This window comes from Hippoglossus stenolepis, chromosome 13 (assembly GCF_022539355.2).
Source record: "Hippoglossus stenolepis isolate QCI-W04-F060 chromosome 13, HSTE1.2, whole genome shotgun sequence".
Classification (NCBI taxonomy): domain Eukaryota; kingdom Metazoa; phylum Chordata; class Actinopteri; order Pleuronectiformes; family Pleuronectidae; genus Hippoglossus; species Hippoglossus stenolepis.
The window spans coordinates 2,359,733-2,377,712 of NC_061495.1; the positions used below are offsets into that span (position 1 = coordinate 2,359,733).

The 17,980-nt window shown below is 44.5% G+C and overlaps 1 protein-coding gene across 3 annotated transcripts in view; it reads left to right on the forward strand.

Moving 5' to 3' along the window:
- Window positions 1-17,980, forward strand: part of LOC118120229 (diacylglycerol kinase beta) — a 74,225-nt gene that overhangs the window by 4,987 nt on the left and 51,258 nt on the right. For 2 of the 3 annotated variants that reach the window (XM_047342651.1, XM_047342653.1), the window contains exons 2-5: window positions 6,374-6,755; window positions 11,953-12,029; window positions 16,343-16,363; window positions 16,727-16,877. In XM_047342651.1, the coding sequence (XP_047198607.1) occupies window positions 6,689-6,755; window positions 11,953-12,029; window positions 16,343-16,363; window positions 16,727-16,877 (316 nt within the window). In that variant the 5' untranslated portion in view covers window positions 6,374-6,688. The remainder of the gene's footprint in view (window positions 1-6,373; window positions 6,756-11,952; window positions 12,030-16,342; window positions 16,364-16,726; window positions 16,878-17,980) is intronic. The other variant, XM_047342652.1, reaches the window with a different exon arrangement.

Genomic DNA, 17,980 nt, shown 5'->3' on the forward strand with positions numbered 1-17,980 from the left:
GAACGTTTGTACAGCCACGAGTCACCGCCTCTTATTTGTCACTTCTCTTCATCGTTCAAATACTGTGAGCTCGTTCTTAAACCGCTGCAGAGAATCCGACGGGCCATTACAGACGCTCATCCGTCTGAGTAAAGTGGAGGAAACCTGTCGTAGCATTCAGGTGATTTAAGTGACTCATGTGTGGAAAGCCGAGGCTGCACAGGCCTGAGCATTTATTCTACTCCCTGACCCTGAATGTGCTGATAGCAATGATGAGGATGAGGATGAGGATGAGGAGGAGGAGGATGAGGATGAGGAGGAGGAGGAGGAGGAGGAGGAGGAGGAGGAGGGAGGAGGAGGAGGAGGGGGAGGATGAGGAGGAGGAGGAGGAGGAGGAGGAGGATGAGGATAAAAAAGTGTGTATTTATAATCACTTCCACACACGTAATCTACAATACATGTAACTCCAAAGGTATAAGGCACGACGTCCTGCAAGTGCTCAGAGCTTCTACTGTCAGGAAACATGTGTAATATCCTTATATTTGGAAGCTGGACTGTAATAAAAATGATTTACAGATGGGTTTTATATAGAAATAAAGCAAATATCTCTTTTGTAATTAGTGAATCTGCATTATTTTACCCGTTTACGTCTTTAAGGTGGAAATGCAGCCGATAAAAGTAAATGTTTTACTTTCCAGAAAGTGATTGAACCTCCTACTTTGCGACTGAAAGGTTGTTTCTGCCTCAGTTTGATTCATGAGGGTTATATTTCACATGTTATAGCTCAGCCACTGTTTGATCCAGATGTAGACGTATATAACCTGGACAATACCGTTTACATTCCCGTTATACATATTTACAGTTTCACAGACACGACTGACGACTGCAGGCCTTTACTGAAGTGTAACGTGCAGCCGGGCTCTCACGTGCACATCTGAGGTATAATAATAAACTGTTTGTGTTTCCACTAAAAAACAGCGAGGGTACATTTGAGCTCCGGGTGATAAAACCCTCTGTGTCGGATCTTCTACGTGACGCAGGTGCGGACTGGAGCTTGGTTTTGAGTTTTTCCAGAGTTGCTCGGCGAGCCACCGACCCAGTTATGGCAGCGACGTCTATATTTAGCTCGTGCTTGGATCATGAAGATTATCTGAGTGCTGTAAATGACTGATGTTTGACACAGAAAAGCTGCTGTCGGTATCCATTTAATCATATGGTCACACAGGGCTACGACTTCCTGCAGGAGACAGTTGCCGGCGAGTGTGTGTGTGTGTGTCGGGAGCTCGGCTGCTGCTATCAGAGCTTGGACACACTCTTCCTGCAGCGACCGTCTGCCCGACTCAGGGGAACGTCAGTTAGAGGCTCCTGCAGGACTCTGAGCGTGGATCGGTCGTCTGCGTCGCTCCCCTGCGAATATGCAGTAATCATGTCGCAGCTCCTGTTTCTGTTTCCCTCCTCTCCACTGTCCTCACTGTAATCACCATCAGTATCCTAATTTGGCCGTGCTGCTCCCTCCGCACGCTTTACGTCTCAGGACGCCTCTCGGTGGTGGATGTGCACACACACGGGGCAGCAGGAGGGTCGTGTTACACTGGGATGAACGGCAGCTTCCTGCCATCTTAGCTTTAGTCGTATGAATTTGGGATTTGAGGAGATAAAATGTTCAGGTTCGCGTTTCATCCGTCTCAAAGTGGCTGTTTTAATTTTCCTGACAAGGTTATGTTGTGTGATATTTGTCCGACTTGTGTGCAAATAGCAAAACACAGTAACGTCACCCATTGTTCTGAGGCCTCCGGTTTGGTATTTACATTCCATTGGACGGTGCAAGCTGTCAGTCACACAGCAGAGCTCCGAACCCATAACCCGCTCTCATCTTCAATTCATGTCTGGACCCGTTAACTTAAGACCAGCGACCCGATCCCTCACCGGTGATTAAACACATATCTTTCATTCACACTCACACCAAATGGTTTGTGTCCTTGTCCTGCTGTTGTGGTGGCTGAGTTGTGTTGTGTGACGCGTGTCTGAGTTGTCGCAGCACCTGAGCTCCTGCAGCCGTCGGTGTGTTTCCTCAGAAATGACGTGTCTATCTCTCTGCTGCAAAAATAACATATGATGTCACCTCTGGTTATTTTCATCTTGATGTGAGCACGTTGACGAGTCTCACTGTTGGTGCCGACAGTTATTTGTGCAGAGGTCAAGGGGTCAAAGGTGATGTCGCACCTGCTGACTGTCTGCATCTTTAATCTTTACCCGAGCGTACGTTTATATAAATATATTGTTTATACTTTGCACAGCTGTACCTGTGACTCTAACACATCCGGTGCTTTATGGTTTATTTGACTCTAAATGATCATAATTGACTAAATGAACATCAGCTGTATTGAAGAAGACTTGAAACTAGAGATTGAGACATAAACTCCTTCATGTTTACTGACGTTATAAAGTGAGAAGTGGAGTCATTTTGTCATAGACTTCTATAGAAACTACCAGTGGAGTCGCCCCCTGCTGGTCAGTCTGTGCACGTAGAAGGATCGGCTTTTAAATGAATAAGTTAAATAGATTTAGATGTTTTTTTATGTTGCATAAAAGCGTTCAAACATAACCTGTTCCTCTTTTTTTATTTCAGCGTTTTATGAATAAACCGATCATTTTATGTAACATGAATTTAAAAAATCTGGTACCTTGCCACTGAAACAGATGAAGTGCTGCAATGACCATAATGTGGTGGAGGTGTTTCAACCTGTTCTTTTCCTCCGTCTCTTTCTTTTAAACAGCGAGAGGCTCAGTGAGTCACTGGCGCTCGTTTCAAACCACAGCGCTGAGGCGGCAGACTCACACAACCCACTGTTCTTCAGCTCTATTTCCACTCACCTCGTATTGAGAGTCATTACACACAGACACAGCGTGAGGGAACGCGTTGATATGACGCTGTGGGACGTTGATACACTCGATGTTACAGATACTGAAAGTGGGTTTTCAACGTGGAAACGTGAAGCTCCAACTGTGAACTGAGGTGGAAAAGTTGTTAAATGTGATAAAAATGCAACGTTAGTAAATAGTTAAGGTTCTGAATTTTGTGTTTGGCATAAAAACATCAGTTTATGGGCGATTCATAGATGATGATTCAGACTAAAGCGTGAAAGACAAGTGTGAGAGACAGAAATGCATTGATGCCACAACTGAAGCTATGAAGTCTGAATGTCTGCGTGGACGGTGAAAACGTTACGGAACACTCGCACCATGTTTTTACCCTGAACATCGACTGATCTCCTCCTCGTTACTGCTGCAGTATCTGCACAGAGCGTGGATCAGAGTGTGGACGATACAGACTCCAGATCGGTGCCATCAAAATGAAATAAAAGCTTCTATGTGATAAAATATTAAAGTAGATAAAATAGTTGAATTATAAAATTGATGGGTTCGGTGCAGGTTGTGGTAAAAGCAGATAAACGGAGGACAGATGCTGAGCAGTGGTGCGTGAGGTTACATCTGTTCATAGTTACCGTGGCGATGTCGCTCCCTCTCCGTCCATCTCTGTCATGGTGCTTCACTCCAGTGACGTCATGGTTGCCAGGCAACCGCACGAGCAAAACAGAATCCCTCTCCGCTCCGAGGGGGGAGGCCCCGTTCGCTTGAGTGGCAGGTGCCTCTCGCACAGTTAATACATATACATGCTTTGGGTGGCAGTGAGCGAGTGAAGCAGCATCAGTGAGTCCTGTGGTCCAGGGGTGAGTCCTGTAGACCAGGGGTGAGTCCTGTGGTCCAGGAGTGAGTCCTGTAGACCAGGGGTGAGTCCTGTGGTCCAGGAGTGAGTCCTGTGGTCCAGGAGTGAGTCCTGTAGACCAGGGGTGAGTCCTGTAGACCAGGAGTGAGTCCTGTGGTCCAGGAGTGAGTCCTGTGGTCCAGGAGTGAGTCCTGTAGACCAGGGGTGAGTCCTGTGGTCCAGGAGTGAGTCCTGTGGTCCAGGAGTGAGTCCTGTAGACCAGGAGTGAGTCCTGTAGACCAGGAGTGAGTCCTGTAGACCAGGGGTGAGTCCTGTGGTCCAGGAGTGAGTCCTGTGGTCCAGGAGTGAGTCCTGTGGTCCAGGAGTGAGTCCTGTAGACCAGGGTGAGTCCTGTGGTCCAGGAGTGAGTCCTGTAGACCAGGGTGAGTCTGTGGTCCAGGGGTGAGTCCTGTGGTCCAGGAGTGAGTCCTGTAGACCAGGGGTGAGTCCTGTGGTCCAGGAGTGAGTCCTGTGGTCAAGTGAGTCATGTGGACCAGGAGTGAGTCCTGTAGACCAGGAGTGAGTCCTGTGGTCAGGGGTGAGTCCTGTGGTCCAGGAGTGAGTCCTGTCAGGAGTGAGTCCTGTGGTCCAGGAGTGAGTCCTGTGGTCCAGGAGTGTGTCCTGTGGTCAGGAGTGAGGTCCGTGGTGTGGTCAGGAGTGAGTCCTGTGGTCAGGAGTGAGTCCTGTGGTCCAGGAGTGAGTCCTGTAGACCAGGGTGAGTCCTGTGGTCCAGGAGTGAGTCCTGTGGTCCAGGCCAGGAGTCCTGAGACCGATCCTGGTCGGTGCAGGAGTCTGTGGTCCAGGAGTGAGTCCTGTGGTCCAGGAGTTAGTCCTGTGGTCGGAGCTGTGGTCCAACACCTGGGAGGTGACCAGGAGTGAGTCCTGTGGTCCAGGAGTGAGTCCTGTGGTCCAGGAGTGAGTCCTGTGGACCAGGGTGAGTCCTGTGGACCAGGAGTGAGTCCTGTGGTCCAGGAGTGAGTCCTGTGGTCCAGGAGTTAGTCCTGTAGACCAGGGTGAGTCCTGTAGACCAGGAGTGAGTCCTGTAGACCAGGAGTGAGTCCTGTGGTCCAGGAGTGAGTCCTGTGGTCCAGGAGTGAGTCCTGTGGTCCAGGAGTGAGTCCTGTAGACCAGGAGTGAGTCCTGTGGTCCAGGAGGGAGTACTGTGGTCCAGGAGTTAGTCCTGTAGACCAGGAGTGAGTCCTGTAGACCAGGTGAGTCCTGTGGTCCAGGAGTGAGTCCTGTAGACCAGGAGTCCTGTGGTCCAGGAGTGAGTCCTGTAGACCAGGAGTGAGTCCTGTGGACCATGAGTGAGTCCTGTAGACCAGGAGTGAGTACTGTGGTCCAGGAGTGAGTCCTGTGGTCCAGGAGTGAGTCCTGTGGTCCAGGAGTGAGTCCTGTGGTCCAGGAGTGAGTCCTGTAGACCAGGAGTGAGTCCTGTGGTCCAGGAGTGAGTCCTGTGGTCCAGGAGTGAGTCCTGTGGTCCAGGAGTGAATACTGTGGTCCAGGAGTGAGTCCTGTGGACCACGAGTTAGTCCTGTGGTCCAGGAGTGAGTCCTGTGGACCACAAGTTAGTCCTGTAGACCAGGAGTGAGTACTGTGGTCCAGGAGTGAGTCCTGTGGTCCAGGAGTGAGTCCTGTGGTCCAGGAGTGAGTCCTGTGGTCCAGGAGTGAGTCCTGTAGACCAGGAGTGAGTCCTGTGGTCCAGGAGTGAGTACTTTTTAAATCCCAGAGACCCAAACATTGACTCCCTCCTGAACTAAACACATCCAAGCAGTTTATTTGGATTTGACTGATTCACGTGAAACAGAATCACAAGTGTGATGTTTAGAGCTTTGGAGAATAAATGAAAACAATGTTTTTCAGCGTATGTCTTTCAGTGGAGAGCGTTTCTAAAAATAATCTGTAGTTATTCCCTCGGTGAAGTTAGTCACCCATGCTTTTATCTCTTCTCTCCTGGAGTACGTGTGTAGTGAGGCCTCTCATCTCAGCTTCACACAAATACACTCGTTCTTCATTCACACCTGAACAACACAGACGTGTTAGAACGGGAACAGAAGAGCTTCCGTCGGTTTCTCCTGAACCTGATGTGTAACATCTCCTTTTGTCTCATTAAAAAACATTTTGAACGTTGTCAGAAAAGCTTCCAACATCAGAGACGACTTCATTGAGACGTGAAGCAGCTAAACTTTCTCAAGGTGATGGTCAGTTGTCAACTAGTTCGATGTAAACTGTGAAAATAAATCTTATTTGCTTCAGTCTAACTCTCATTTCTTTGCAGTTCATTTTATGGTAATTTTCCTGAAATCAGAAATAAAAAAAGTCCAATATGATAATAACAGATGTTCTCCATCATTTTAATACATTACAATATATTTTCCACTCACTTTGATCTGTGTTGTTTCAGTTTTAAAGAGCCTGTGGAATTTAAATGTGACATAAATAAAAGAATAATAATATGAATACAGACTGAAACATGACTTCTCTACCTGCTTCTGTCTTTTTAAATGACTTCATGATGTCACAGATTTGATATAAACCTTTTCATTCATTTTAAATTGTTGACAGTGTGCAGAGGATGATCACTTTCATTTATACTCTGCTGTTTTCTCTCTCTCTCCTCTTCTCCAGGTCAGCAAAGAAGAAACCTTCCAACCTCCGAGTCATGAGGAGTCCTTCGTTATAACTCAGATATATATACATATATCAATATTTGGAATATTTGGATCACCTCAGTAATATTCAGCACCTGAGCTGGGACCTGTTTTCTTCCTCCACCTCTTCTCACGGGGGCCTCGTTTGTTTTCAACTCGAGGCCGAGATGTCGTCCCACAGCCTCTTGGCCTCAGTCCCATTACACAGCTTGACCCAGGGATAACCCACAGTTCCCCCAGCAGCACCCGAGGCCCGACACAGAGCCCTGCAGAGCCCCTGGCTTCAGGCAGCATGGGAGACGGGAGCTGGGTGTGTCTGAGCCCAGCGGAGTTCAACCAGCTGCAGCAGTACAGCGAGTGTAAGTACCTACAATGTGATTGATTGAAGAGTTTCCATGTGCATATGGTTTGTCTGTGCAGAGTATGGAAGCGTGAATATGACGCTGCTCTTCATTTGCACAACCAAATAATGTGGTGTTCATGTCAGAGGGTATAGGCTCCCTGCCAATCTTTACAGTAGACATATGACGTTTGTGTTTTATTTCTTCAAGTGTGTTTTAAAGGTTTCTTCAGGCTGTAAAAGTTCTGCAAAGTTAAAAAGCTCCAGGTCTTTGGTAAAGGAAGCTTCTCTCCCCCCCACAGAAAAGACTGGAGCTCCTGAAACACCTCGTCTGTAAACCCACATTTGCATTACGCACGCTCAGTGGTTAATCTGGCACGATCCCGAACAAAGCTAAGGGCACGATCTCAAAACCTTTTGCACGGGTTTGTACGGTGGCAGAGAGAACGCCCTGCAAATTAAGAAAACACAGAAATATACAGAAATACGGTGTTTGCACAAGTTTCTGGGTTGAACGACATGTTTGTTCGAAACGGTGTCGAGATAGTGTTTGGTGGGTGTGTCAAGGTTCATCGGCATGTATTAATCCCGTCGTATTAAAAATATGCTAGAAGACATGTTTTATAATGAATACTTATTAAACATGTTGTACGTTTAACTGTCTCGTAGCCAGGTTCATCAACGCTTAACTTTTTGGTTTAGAAATGTGTCGAATCATCCATTTAGTTCATATCATTAACTATTTACTTAACAGTGCCTTCGATGCTTTTGATTATTATACTTTCTAGTTAGGGAAATAATGTCGTTTTTCATTTTAAATCATATAACTCGCTCCGGTACAATGATCAGTTCCACCTTTTTCTGAATTAATTAAAAGAATAACTCTAACGTTTGAGCAGGATTTCAGTCTGGATGTTTGTCGTCACATTATTCTTCCATGTGTTAGTTTGTTCCTCTCAATGACCCCTTGTGTTTTCCTGCTGGACGACTCTCCTCTCTCTCTAGAAACCACATTTGTTAGTCAAAAGAGCGTCTGTCCTCTGGTTCCTCGTGTCTGTCGTCGTGGATGATGAATAGAGCGTCGCTGTCTCACACAAGCTAGTCTGTTGAGGAATCGCTCGGCCGCGCAGAAACCATTATATTTACAGACCTGTGTGGATTAAAGCCACAGCGGTTTATTCTCCGGTGGAATGGAAGGTCACTGACCAGAAACTACTAAACTCCGTGTGAGGGAACAGCAGCAAAATGTCCGGAAATTCACCCAAACACGTGACGCACGTGAAACTGGAAGAATGCAAATGTGTCAGGATGAGGAAGAGGAGCCGTTCACGTAGAAGACGAAGACGTCCACTTGAAAAGACGAGAGGATTCTGTGGTGATAAGGGCCGACGCCTGATGTGGATGTGCCAGAGGCGAATTATTGTGCTGTCTTATCTTTTCTGAGGCTCAGTCCTCTTCAGCGTTCACCTTCAGTTCCTCTCACGGGTCCTTCAGACACAATTAGGCAACAATTGAATTAACTGTCCGGGTCTCTGACATTGAATGAAGCTGTTTACGAAGAGGACTGAGGTGCTTAAATGAAAAATAACCCTCAAACGCTCAATGTTCTATCCAAGCGGCTCCAGTCTGTGAATCCTGCATCACACAAGTTGATCTGTGATTTATAGTTTTAATTTTACTACCTGTTAACCTGAGGCCAAAACCCAAAATCCACGATTTCCACGACCTGATCATTAGCACACGTCAGCGTACCGAAGAGAAAAGAGCAGATCAAGAGGTAACTTGGGAAAATGTCGGATTTCAGTTTTGCTCTCGCCTGCGGCAAATATTTCATAGCTCTGCTCACACGTGGACATTTGACCGATTATTTCAATTCCCCCATTTTAGCATTAATTGTCATTTATGATCTACTATCTACTATCAACATTAAAACCCATATCATTAAATTATACATTTTATTCTGCTTATAAACTATAAATAGATGGATTTAAAATAAACTGTCAAAAATCACATGAATATTAGCCGATAATAGACGGAAGAGACTTGATGTCAGGTATAACGAGGTCAGAATAACAACCTACTGATTAACTGCTTGAATGTCTCTGTGCTCCTTCGTCCTGTGGGTGAACTCTGACACGTCACATCAATTCAACTCATTCGTGTGAACACAGTCTCCTTAGATATTGGATATTGGACCCGAGGATGATTCGATTTTTGTGGTAAAGGGTCAAAGGTGAAGGTCACTGTGACCTCACAAAACCCTTTTTTTTGCCTTGTGAACATTTATCTTAAGACAAACTGGAAATAATCCTTTTTAAATTAGGCACAAATATTCAGTTACACTCACAGATGAACTGAATCAGGTGGTCGAAGGTCAAGGTCTCACAAAACATGCTTTAGCCTCTTTTATTTTATATCTTGTATCTTAATTCTGTCTTTAGGTAATTTCTTCAAATGCATTATTATCAGGTTTCAGAGGTCGAAGGTCACAGTGACCTCATGTGAGTCTGAAGTGGACCATGTGGACTGGGGCTGCTGTGGTTGGTGGAGGCGTACAACCACAGGACAGTGATCCTAGTTCTTAATGCTCCTGTTATTAATGTGCTTTACGAAGGTGTCTGTGTGTGGTTCCCTGCAGCCACCGACACGTCAGGTGACACCACATCGCTCAGCGGAGACGACACAGAAACGCTCGCCGCTGCCGCTGCTGCTGCTGCCGCTGCTGCTGCTGCTGCCGCTGCTGCTGCTGCTGCTGCTGCTGCTGTGGTCGAGCGGGGGTTTTAGTTTATGAGTCAGGCTTCTCTGGAGAGGGACTGTAATCGAAACATGACGAATGTGCTTGCTGGGAAGGCCCCTGCTGCCGGGAAGGTCTCATTTTCAGCCCCGGCGAGGAGGGGATGTGTATCAGCAGCCGATCAATCAAGGGCTTAACGAAGGACACTGGCTCTGTTTCTCTGCGGAGGGAACAGACACCACCAGGCTGTCAGCGTCTTTAATAAACCGTACGAAATCCAATAGAACTGAAATTATTCATTCACTAATCGATCACTTCCTTGATTAATCACATTTTTGAGAAACATTTACCGGTTGCAGCTCCTCAGTTTTCAGGATGTGACGGTTTTTCTTTGTTATGAGCTTGAAACCAAATGAAATGATCGAGCACTGGACTCTGGGAAGTTGATGAAACAATCAATTTATTAACAGAAAATAATCAGCTGATGAATTGAGAGTGAAAATGATCATCGATCAGTCAGAGCTAAAACAATAATCAATGAATATATTTTTATAATGGTAAACTGAATTAGGTTTGTATTGATCAGAAGATTTGATTAGTTTATCAGATGAAAAATATCATATTTTAATATTTGATTTGAACTACATTTTTGTTTCAAAACTAAATACATTTTCTCAAATCACATTTATTTGATATTTTTCAACTTTCAAACTGACAAAGACTTCTTCCTGGGAAATTAATGGAAAGTTTAAACAGTTGTGTGATATTTTATAAATGTAATGATTAATCAAAGAAATTATCAAATGAGTAAAACAGTATAAAGTCCTTAAATTGAATGAAGCTGCATCGACAGACTCATGTGGGACAGGACTTTAAATTTAACAATTCATTTCAGAATTAAGTAATTTGTTAATTATTTGTAATTCACTAATTGTTTACACACAACTATATCATGAAAATAATAACCACATTGTCGTTAATGCCGTGAACTGGACTGTCCTGTTACCGGATGTTCTCTGATCACGTTTCTCTTCTCACCTGAGATTACACACTCTCTGTCTGTCTCTCTCTCTGTCTTCTCTCTCTCTCTCTCTGTCTCTGTGTCTGTCTCCCTCTGTCTCTGTGGACATGATGCAGGACAGAAATAGAAAAAGCTTTACAGGCTGCAAAGCTGCTGAGCACTAAAAATAATGAGGCGTCGTCTGCAGTTCATTATGACACGATGGTGAAATCAGGTCTGTGTGCAAACGTCAGTGCGTGGGGGGGGGTCAAGCAGGCCATGGGCCCTGAGTTGAGATGGGCCCCCCCCCGAGAACTGCTGATTCTATTAGTTCATTGTGGTGATCTGACTGTAGTTGTGATTGTGGGGACATTACATTTGTCTGTGCTTTGAACAGAGGATCTGAACGTTTTCTGACACGTGACGTAAATTACTTTTCTAGTTTTAGACCGAAGTTGTTATTATTTTCCCGTCAAGAGCTGCACGTTGTTTTAAAAGTAAAATCTGAGCCACTATGGCCGTTACGTCATGTTAAGAAAATATGTACCTCGTTGTTTACACAGTTTTAAAGCAAACATGTCAATCGTTTTGAGAGTGAATGTGGCCCCGCCTCCTGCAGCCTGAGGCTCCACCCACAGTCTATACAGGAAGTGGTCTGTCTCCTGGTGGCCACATGGCGGAGGCCTCATCATGTGTCCAGTTTGGTTTGTTTTGTGTCATCGTGTGTTATCATTTATACTCTGGATATTTGTGTTGAGGTTAGAGTAAAAGTTAAGTTTGAGATATGTATCGTCAGAGATGGATTTACGATGTTTGATATATTGATATTTTCTCTTTTTGTTCGAAACCATTGCAAACTACTTACAATTAAAATAATGGATTGAAAACGCTGAGTGCGTTCATCGAGCTGTTTGTTCCTGGAGCCAGAATATTGATCCTCGATCATGTTGCCGAACAGCAACAATTACTTCATCTCAATTTATGTGGAAGGCAGAAATAAAAAACCCAATGATTCAGTGTTTAGTTTTCAAAAGAAGAAAAAATGCACATGCATAATTTTTGGTAACATTAATTTAGTTTAATTTAGTTTGGATCTACCCCCCTTTCTATTCTTCCAATATTTCATTATTTAAACAACCTTAAGTGAAAGAAACACTTTTAGCATTGTTAAGTAATATTTCATGCAATAGAGGGTGAAATTTACCTGAAATGTACTTTTACTCCCTGATTTTACTTAATTCTAGTTTTTAATATTGTAATGGATGGTCAAGCTTGACAGTTTTTTTAAATTTATTTTAACTTTGTAACTTTGTGTGCTTTATAAATCAAGATATTATTATTCATCAGGATGTTAATTCATGAGACGAAACACGTTCATTCAGTTCAGTTTATTCAGGGTGTTTAAAAAGGAAAAGTTTTCTGTGTGATGGAGGAAAGTTTTCATAAATGCTGTAAATGAAATGATTGTTTTCTTGTTTTCAGACTCAAGCAAGAAGCTGAAGGACGTTCTGGACGAGTTCCACGGGGACGGAGTTCTTTCCAAATACAACCCAGAGCACGTGAGTGTGACACTTCTTCACTCTTCATCTCCTTTATCACATTCTGGTCTCTCTCTCTCTCTCTCTCTCTCTCTCTCTCTCTCTCTCTCTCTCTCTCTCTCTCTCTCTCTCTCTCTCTCCCCCTCCCCCCCGACACAACCTGCTCAGTGTGGCCTCAATCACAGAACTGCTGAGTCATGGCTCCTGTGATGGAGACGCATCAACTGTCAGCTGACGTCAGCAGATCAACACTCAGCTGTTCTACTCACATAGTGACCTCTTGTCTTCTGGACGTTTCTCTGAGTTTTCGACTCTTTCTCCGTCTCAGACATTCTGGATTTCCTGTCGAGCGTGTGGTTCACTTGCTGTGGGAAACATTCAAGAATGTAGATGAACAGTTATCATTTCAACCTGCTCGTGAGAAATAGTTTGAAACATAAACATCTCAAGGTCCCATTCCTGAGTTGTGAAGTCCACAAGTCCATGAGACACGTCTTATTCATATTTGCATGATAGCGAAGAGCAAAGAAAAGGGATCAGGTGCGACAGGCAGATAAATATTTAAAACATTAAATATAAAAACTCTGAGCTCTAACTTCAACTCTTCTCGTTTTTTACGTTCACACTCTTTATGTGAACTGACTTCATCGCCTGTTTGTGTCGCCTGCGTTCACAAGACAACCCTCTGTGCTGATAAATGAAGGGAGGACGTGTTTGTCCTCGGAGCCACGACACTAAATCTCCCTCGGGATCAATAAAGTATTTATCTCTCAATTTATCTACGGCCTCAGATTATGTGGGAATCCTGTGAAGCTGTGGATGATGAAGTCAAATGTGAACTGATCTGAATCACTCAGATCCCGACTCGTTATCAGTTTGTTGACATGACGACCTCGCTCATTAGATACGTGACCTCTGACCTTCTCCTTCAGGTTCCTGTTATGGTTCATGACGGAGAAATGGTTTGTTGGAATTTTAAAACGAATATGCTGCAGAAAAACATGCAGTAGAATCATATATGATGATTTTTAAGTGTACATCTTTAAAGGAGACGTATTCTGCTCATATTCAGTTTGATAATTTCAATCAGTGTTATAATTGTAAAATGTTTTCATGCTCTAATGTTCAGAAAACATCATTTTCTATCCATCGCTGCAGCTCCTCTCTTCAGCCTCTGTCTCAAACACTTGGTTTTAGTTCCTGTCTCTTTAAGACCCCCCTCCTCTCTGATTGGCCAGCTGCTCCACTCTGTTGTGATTGGTCAATGTTTTCCAGTGCGAGTGGGAAATGTCGTTTTTTAACTTTTACATTCACTTAAAACATCAACCAGATTCACACAGTTTACTGATTAGATGTTAACGATGTGATGCGTCTTTCTCTTCTTATCTCTGTCATCTTTACATGTATATTTTCTTTTCTTCCTCCCCTCTCGTCCTCCTCCTCTTCCTCCGCTCTTCATTATCACCTCTTTGCCGTGAGCGTCTCCTCGCCTCACGACTAACAGCCCGGCTGGACATTTGGCGCCACAGAATTAACGTTCATGTGCTTTCTGAGACCACACTGTCTGTCGGCGCCATGGTGACCTCCACAGCCCTGCTCACATTTATCAATGTGTGTGTGAGTGCTAATGACTCCACGCTCCATTGTGCTGTAGTGGAATCTACTCGGACTGAAAAAGACTCTGACCTCCATTTCCTCCTCTCTCGCTCTGAACCTTCACTTATCTGATTCGAAGCCAAAGTGCAGCGCTGCCTCGTCTGAAGTGACTTTGACAAGATGTTTCAGGACAATAGATGAGAAGCGAGAGCAGCGAGCGACACTTCGAGCCGGCGGCAGTGTTGGGTTTCCTCCTCTGAACAGTCAGCAGACGCACTTCATCAGTGGTTAATGAGTGACGAAGAACAGAGACTTTACATCTAGCTCCATGTTATTTAGCTCCACGTCATTTAGCTCTGCATCATTTAGCTCCACGTCATTTAGCTCCACGTCATTTAGCTCTGTTTGTGCAGCTTTCACGTAAAAACGTCTTATTTTGTCCTAGAGAACACAAGTAGATTTGTTTCTCTGTGGCTGCGTCCACACAAATATGTTTTAATCTAAAACACAATGCAACTTTCTTACTTGAAAATAGCAGCTTATGAAGAAGAATCTGAATTTGATTTATTTACTATGTGTACAAGGAATTTGATGGTTTAGCATCGCCCCCAGTGAACTTGCATATAAATAGAAGTACAGCGAGCTAAACAGCTACATGAGATCCAGACGGAACAGAAAACCCCAACAACTTTTATTACAAAAGAAAGTCGATCAAATCCTTCTGACATCTGCCGAACAAACATAAATATTAATAATAAAAAACAGATGAAACGAACCATGTAGACGTGTCATGGCCGCCCCTGGGAGATGTTTACAGACTGGAAGCCTCGAACGTGAGCCGGCTCTCTGGGAATATAATCGTGAGCTACACTCTGGGGGAAACGTGTTTTCCAAAGGCAGGAGCATTTCCACAAATGCATTTTGGGGAGCATAGTTTCAGCAAATCAGGGCAATACATCAAACTATGAAAAGCATTTTTGTCATTTGCTCCATCTGCAGAGTGTGTTTTCTGTGGCGTGTGCACGTCGATGCGTTTGTGTGAGGCTGCCGTGCACAGCAAATTAAAGCCTCGTGGTTTGTTTGGCCAAATAAGGAGAGAGATGGTGATGAGTGATGGGTTTCAGGTTCCTGAGCTGAGGGAGGGTCCTCATCATGCTGGTCTGTGATGGACGTCACTTACTGCAGCTCCTCTGACCCGCTCCGTGTTAGAAGCATATTTCCTCAACGTCCTGACGGGATCAGCTTCGCTCTCCTATTTTGGTCTGAGGGTTTATTCAGCCCGTTAGAGCAGCTTTATTATGTTTGCTCATGAGCGTTTACTTAACCTCATCTGTTTAAATCAGCACTGTGTAACAGCGCCCCCTGCAGCCACACGTGGGGATACATTCTGCTCAAGTGTTTAGAATTCTTCATATTTTAAAAAGTTTCCTGCTGGACATTTGGCAATAAACGCTGTTTTTTAATGACTTCTTAAAAATCTGATCCACAGTTAAAATGACTCTGAGTGAGTGAAGCATCAAACTCATTTTAATCAAGCTGCTGGTTTAAGGTCAAAAGCTGCACAGCGGAAATCTATCCCTCTTAAAATCTAATAGATGTTTTTCATGATTAAAAGTTTTGAAGACTTGCATAATGTTTTGAAAGGTGAAAGTTTTCCTTCCCTCAAAACTGCCGCTCTTGTTTTATATTGTTTCTCCTGCAACATTTTCAAACTTGACCATTTGTCACTAACCTTCCAGTGCATCACTTTGTTTCCCAGGTTTGAAGTAAATGCTGATCTAAAAAACTGGTTCACGTACGTTGGGGAAACGTTTGAAATGTTGAGCGTACACTTGCGCCCGAACTGCCGGCTGCTGGTTCAGAGTTGAATGTGCAGCACCACTCTTCAGAGATTAGACCAAACGGCTGTGAGCCTGCAAATCACCTGGTTTTTGGCGGCGTTGGAAACTCTGAAAACTCATGGTCTGGTAAAACGTCGGGATCCTGGAGGCCGGGTCATTTGCTGGAGAACAGTCGTGACTGATTCCTCTGGGTGGAGATATAAAAACAACTCCTTTTGGAAAATGAGTTAAGGTGCAGTCGTGTTTCGAGCCGTCTGACAGAAGCAGGTCACAGGTCATCGTCGTCACTCATCACTTTATGCTCTGGCTCAAACATTTTGGATTTATTAACTGAGAGGCGAGAGCTGAACTTGTTGAGCCGATGGGCTGAGACCCCCGGTGCTGAGATGACGTCCTGGATACTAGAGGTGGAGGAGAAATGGGAATGAAAACCACAAATACAAAATAAAAGTTGTTTTGGACGAGATTAATGTGACGGAGTTTGATGTGTGTTCAGAAAAAAGGGGACAAATAGCTCAGTGATGGACGGGTGAGCTGTGACTGGCTCCAGTCCACAACCCCCCAAACCCCTCCCTCCGACCCTCAAAGGATAAACCATGAAGATGATGGATGGATTAAGAAGTGAGAAAGAGATGAGATTCACGTGTTCAGTTTATACATCAACCAAAACCTAAATATCACATCATAAAACTACAGAAAACTATATATTCTCCACAATCAACATCTTCACCTCCAACAAAGACGCTAACCCCTTCTCTTCTTCTACCCACTCCTCCCTCGCTCTTTCCTTCCTTCCTTCCTTCCTTCCTTCCTTCCTTCCTTCCTTCCTTCCTTCCTTCCTTCCTTCTTTCCTCTTCCTCCTTCCTCTCCTCTTCATCGTTCTGAACTGTTTAACAGAAGCAAGACGTTCTCAGCCAAGTAAGCCTCCGCCCGGCGGCTCTGCATGCTGTGTGGTGTCTGTGTCGGCAGACTGCATGAACATCCTGTCCACTAACATGACATAACCCCGTCTTATCCGCCACAGATGGTCCGACGCCCTGAGGGGACAGGGCCGCAGTTCATTGGGGGGTTGATGGAGGTAAAGGAAGGAGTTGATGTGTGATTTTACCTGGACGCAGCTTCAGCTTCTTCCTGTGATTCCTGGAGCAGAAAAATCAAGGCTGCAGATTTTCATTTCAGGGCAGATCAGCGTCATCACATCTTCGTCCATCGTGATAAACTGACTGTGCATCAGTAGTAAATGTGTTAACCTCGTTCCTCTCTTGCACTTCTCCCACACAGCCCATCGACTATGAAGGCTTCCAGCTCTTCATGGCCACTTACCTGGAGAACGACATCCCCGAGGAGCTGTGTCAGCACCTCTTCACCTCCTTCAAGAGCAAGACGGGAGGCTGCTCCCCCGATCCCACTCGAGCCGGGACCAGCTTACTGGGTAGGCGGCTTGTGGTCCTCATTTAACAGACATTCTACAGTGACTTGTTTTCATTCCTGCTACAGAACCAGAATGCTCCAGAGACTCGGGCAGGAATCTCCTCAGGTGTTCAAAGACTTCTCATTGCGACGGCGTTGGTACAGGTCGTCTCCTGCACCGTGCCCTGAGTGCAGGGTGTAAACTGAGCGAGTGATGCGTGGGCCTCTGGCACCAGACTCTGCTCCGCACCACAGAGCAGCTGAGCAGACAGATGGACGGTTGAATTAGAAAATATATTTCTGCTCGGAGGCCACAAGATATTTCTGCTCGGAGGCCACAAGAAAGAGTGTGAGCGACACCATGGAACTCTGGGTAGCAGCATTTTGTCAGTTAGCTTAGCTTGTAGCGTCCGGGGTTTGACCACAGTGCTGCCAGATGGGAGACAGTTAACTATCGTAGCTGAGACTTAAACTTAAACTTTGTGTATTTGTGGGGAAATGAGTCATATTCAGGAAGGAAATCCATAAATAATAAATTAAGTGTTTATACATTAACAATGTGAAACACAGCCGATGTTTAAACGGACAATTTAACCACAGGAAAAAACATGTGGTAGTGGATAAACTGGGTGTGGTGGCTGTTTGTCCTAAAACCTGAAATGCACTTCAGCCCATGAACCACAGATGCACTTTTAATCCTCTGCAATTCACAATTATTTCCATTGCTTATTAATGTGATGATTGATGGTGGAAAAATAGTTTTTTCATTTGGGAGATTTCAAGTTTGTAACCACCATCAGTCCCAAGACTCAAATAGATTGACTGTAATTGTTCACATTTTAAAAGCTAAAATCTGAGTATTTTAAATGTTTTTCTTTAAAAATGACCATATCAATCAATTAACTATGCAAATAGTCTTCAGTCGATCATAGTTGGCTGATAAATGTTCCATTCATTGATTCAGCTTTGAGTGATTCAGTCAGTTTATCAGAAAATCATGTAAAGAAAACAAAGAAACAAAGAGCTGCACTGCCCCCTGGTGACGATCCTGAATAATGTGACATAACCGGACTGCAGAGATCCTGCAGTGAGTCTGAACACAGAGACGAGGCCTGGACGACTATA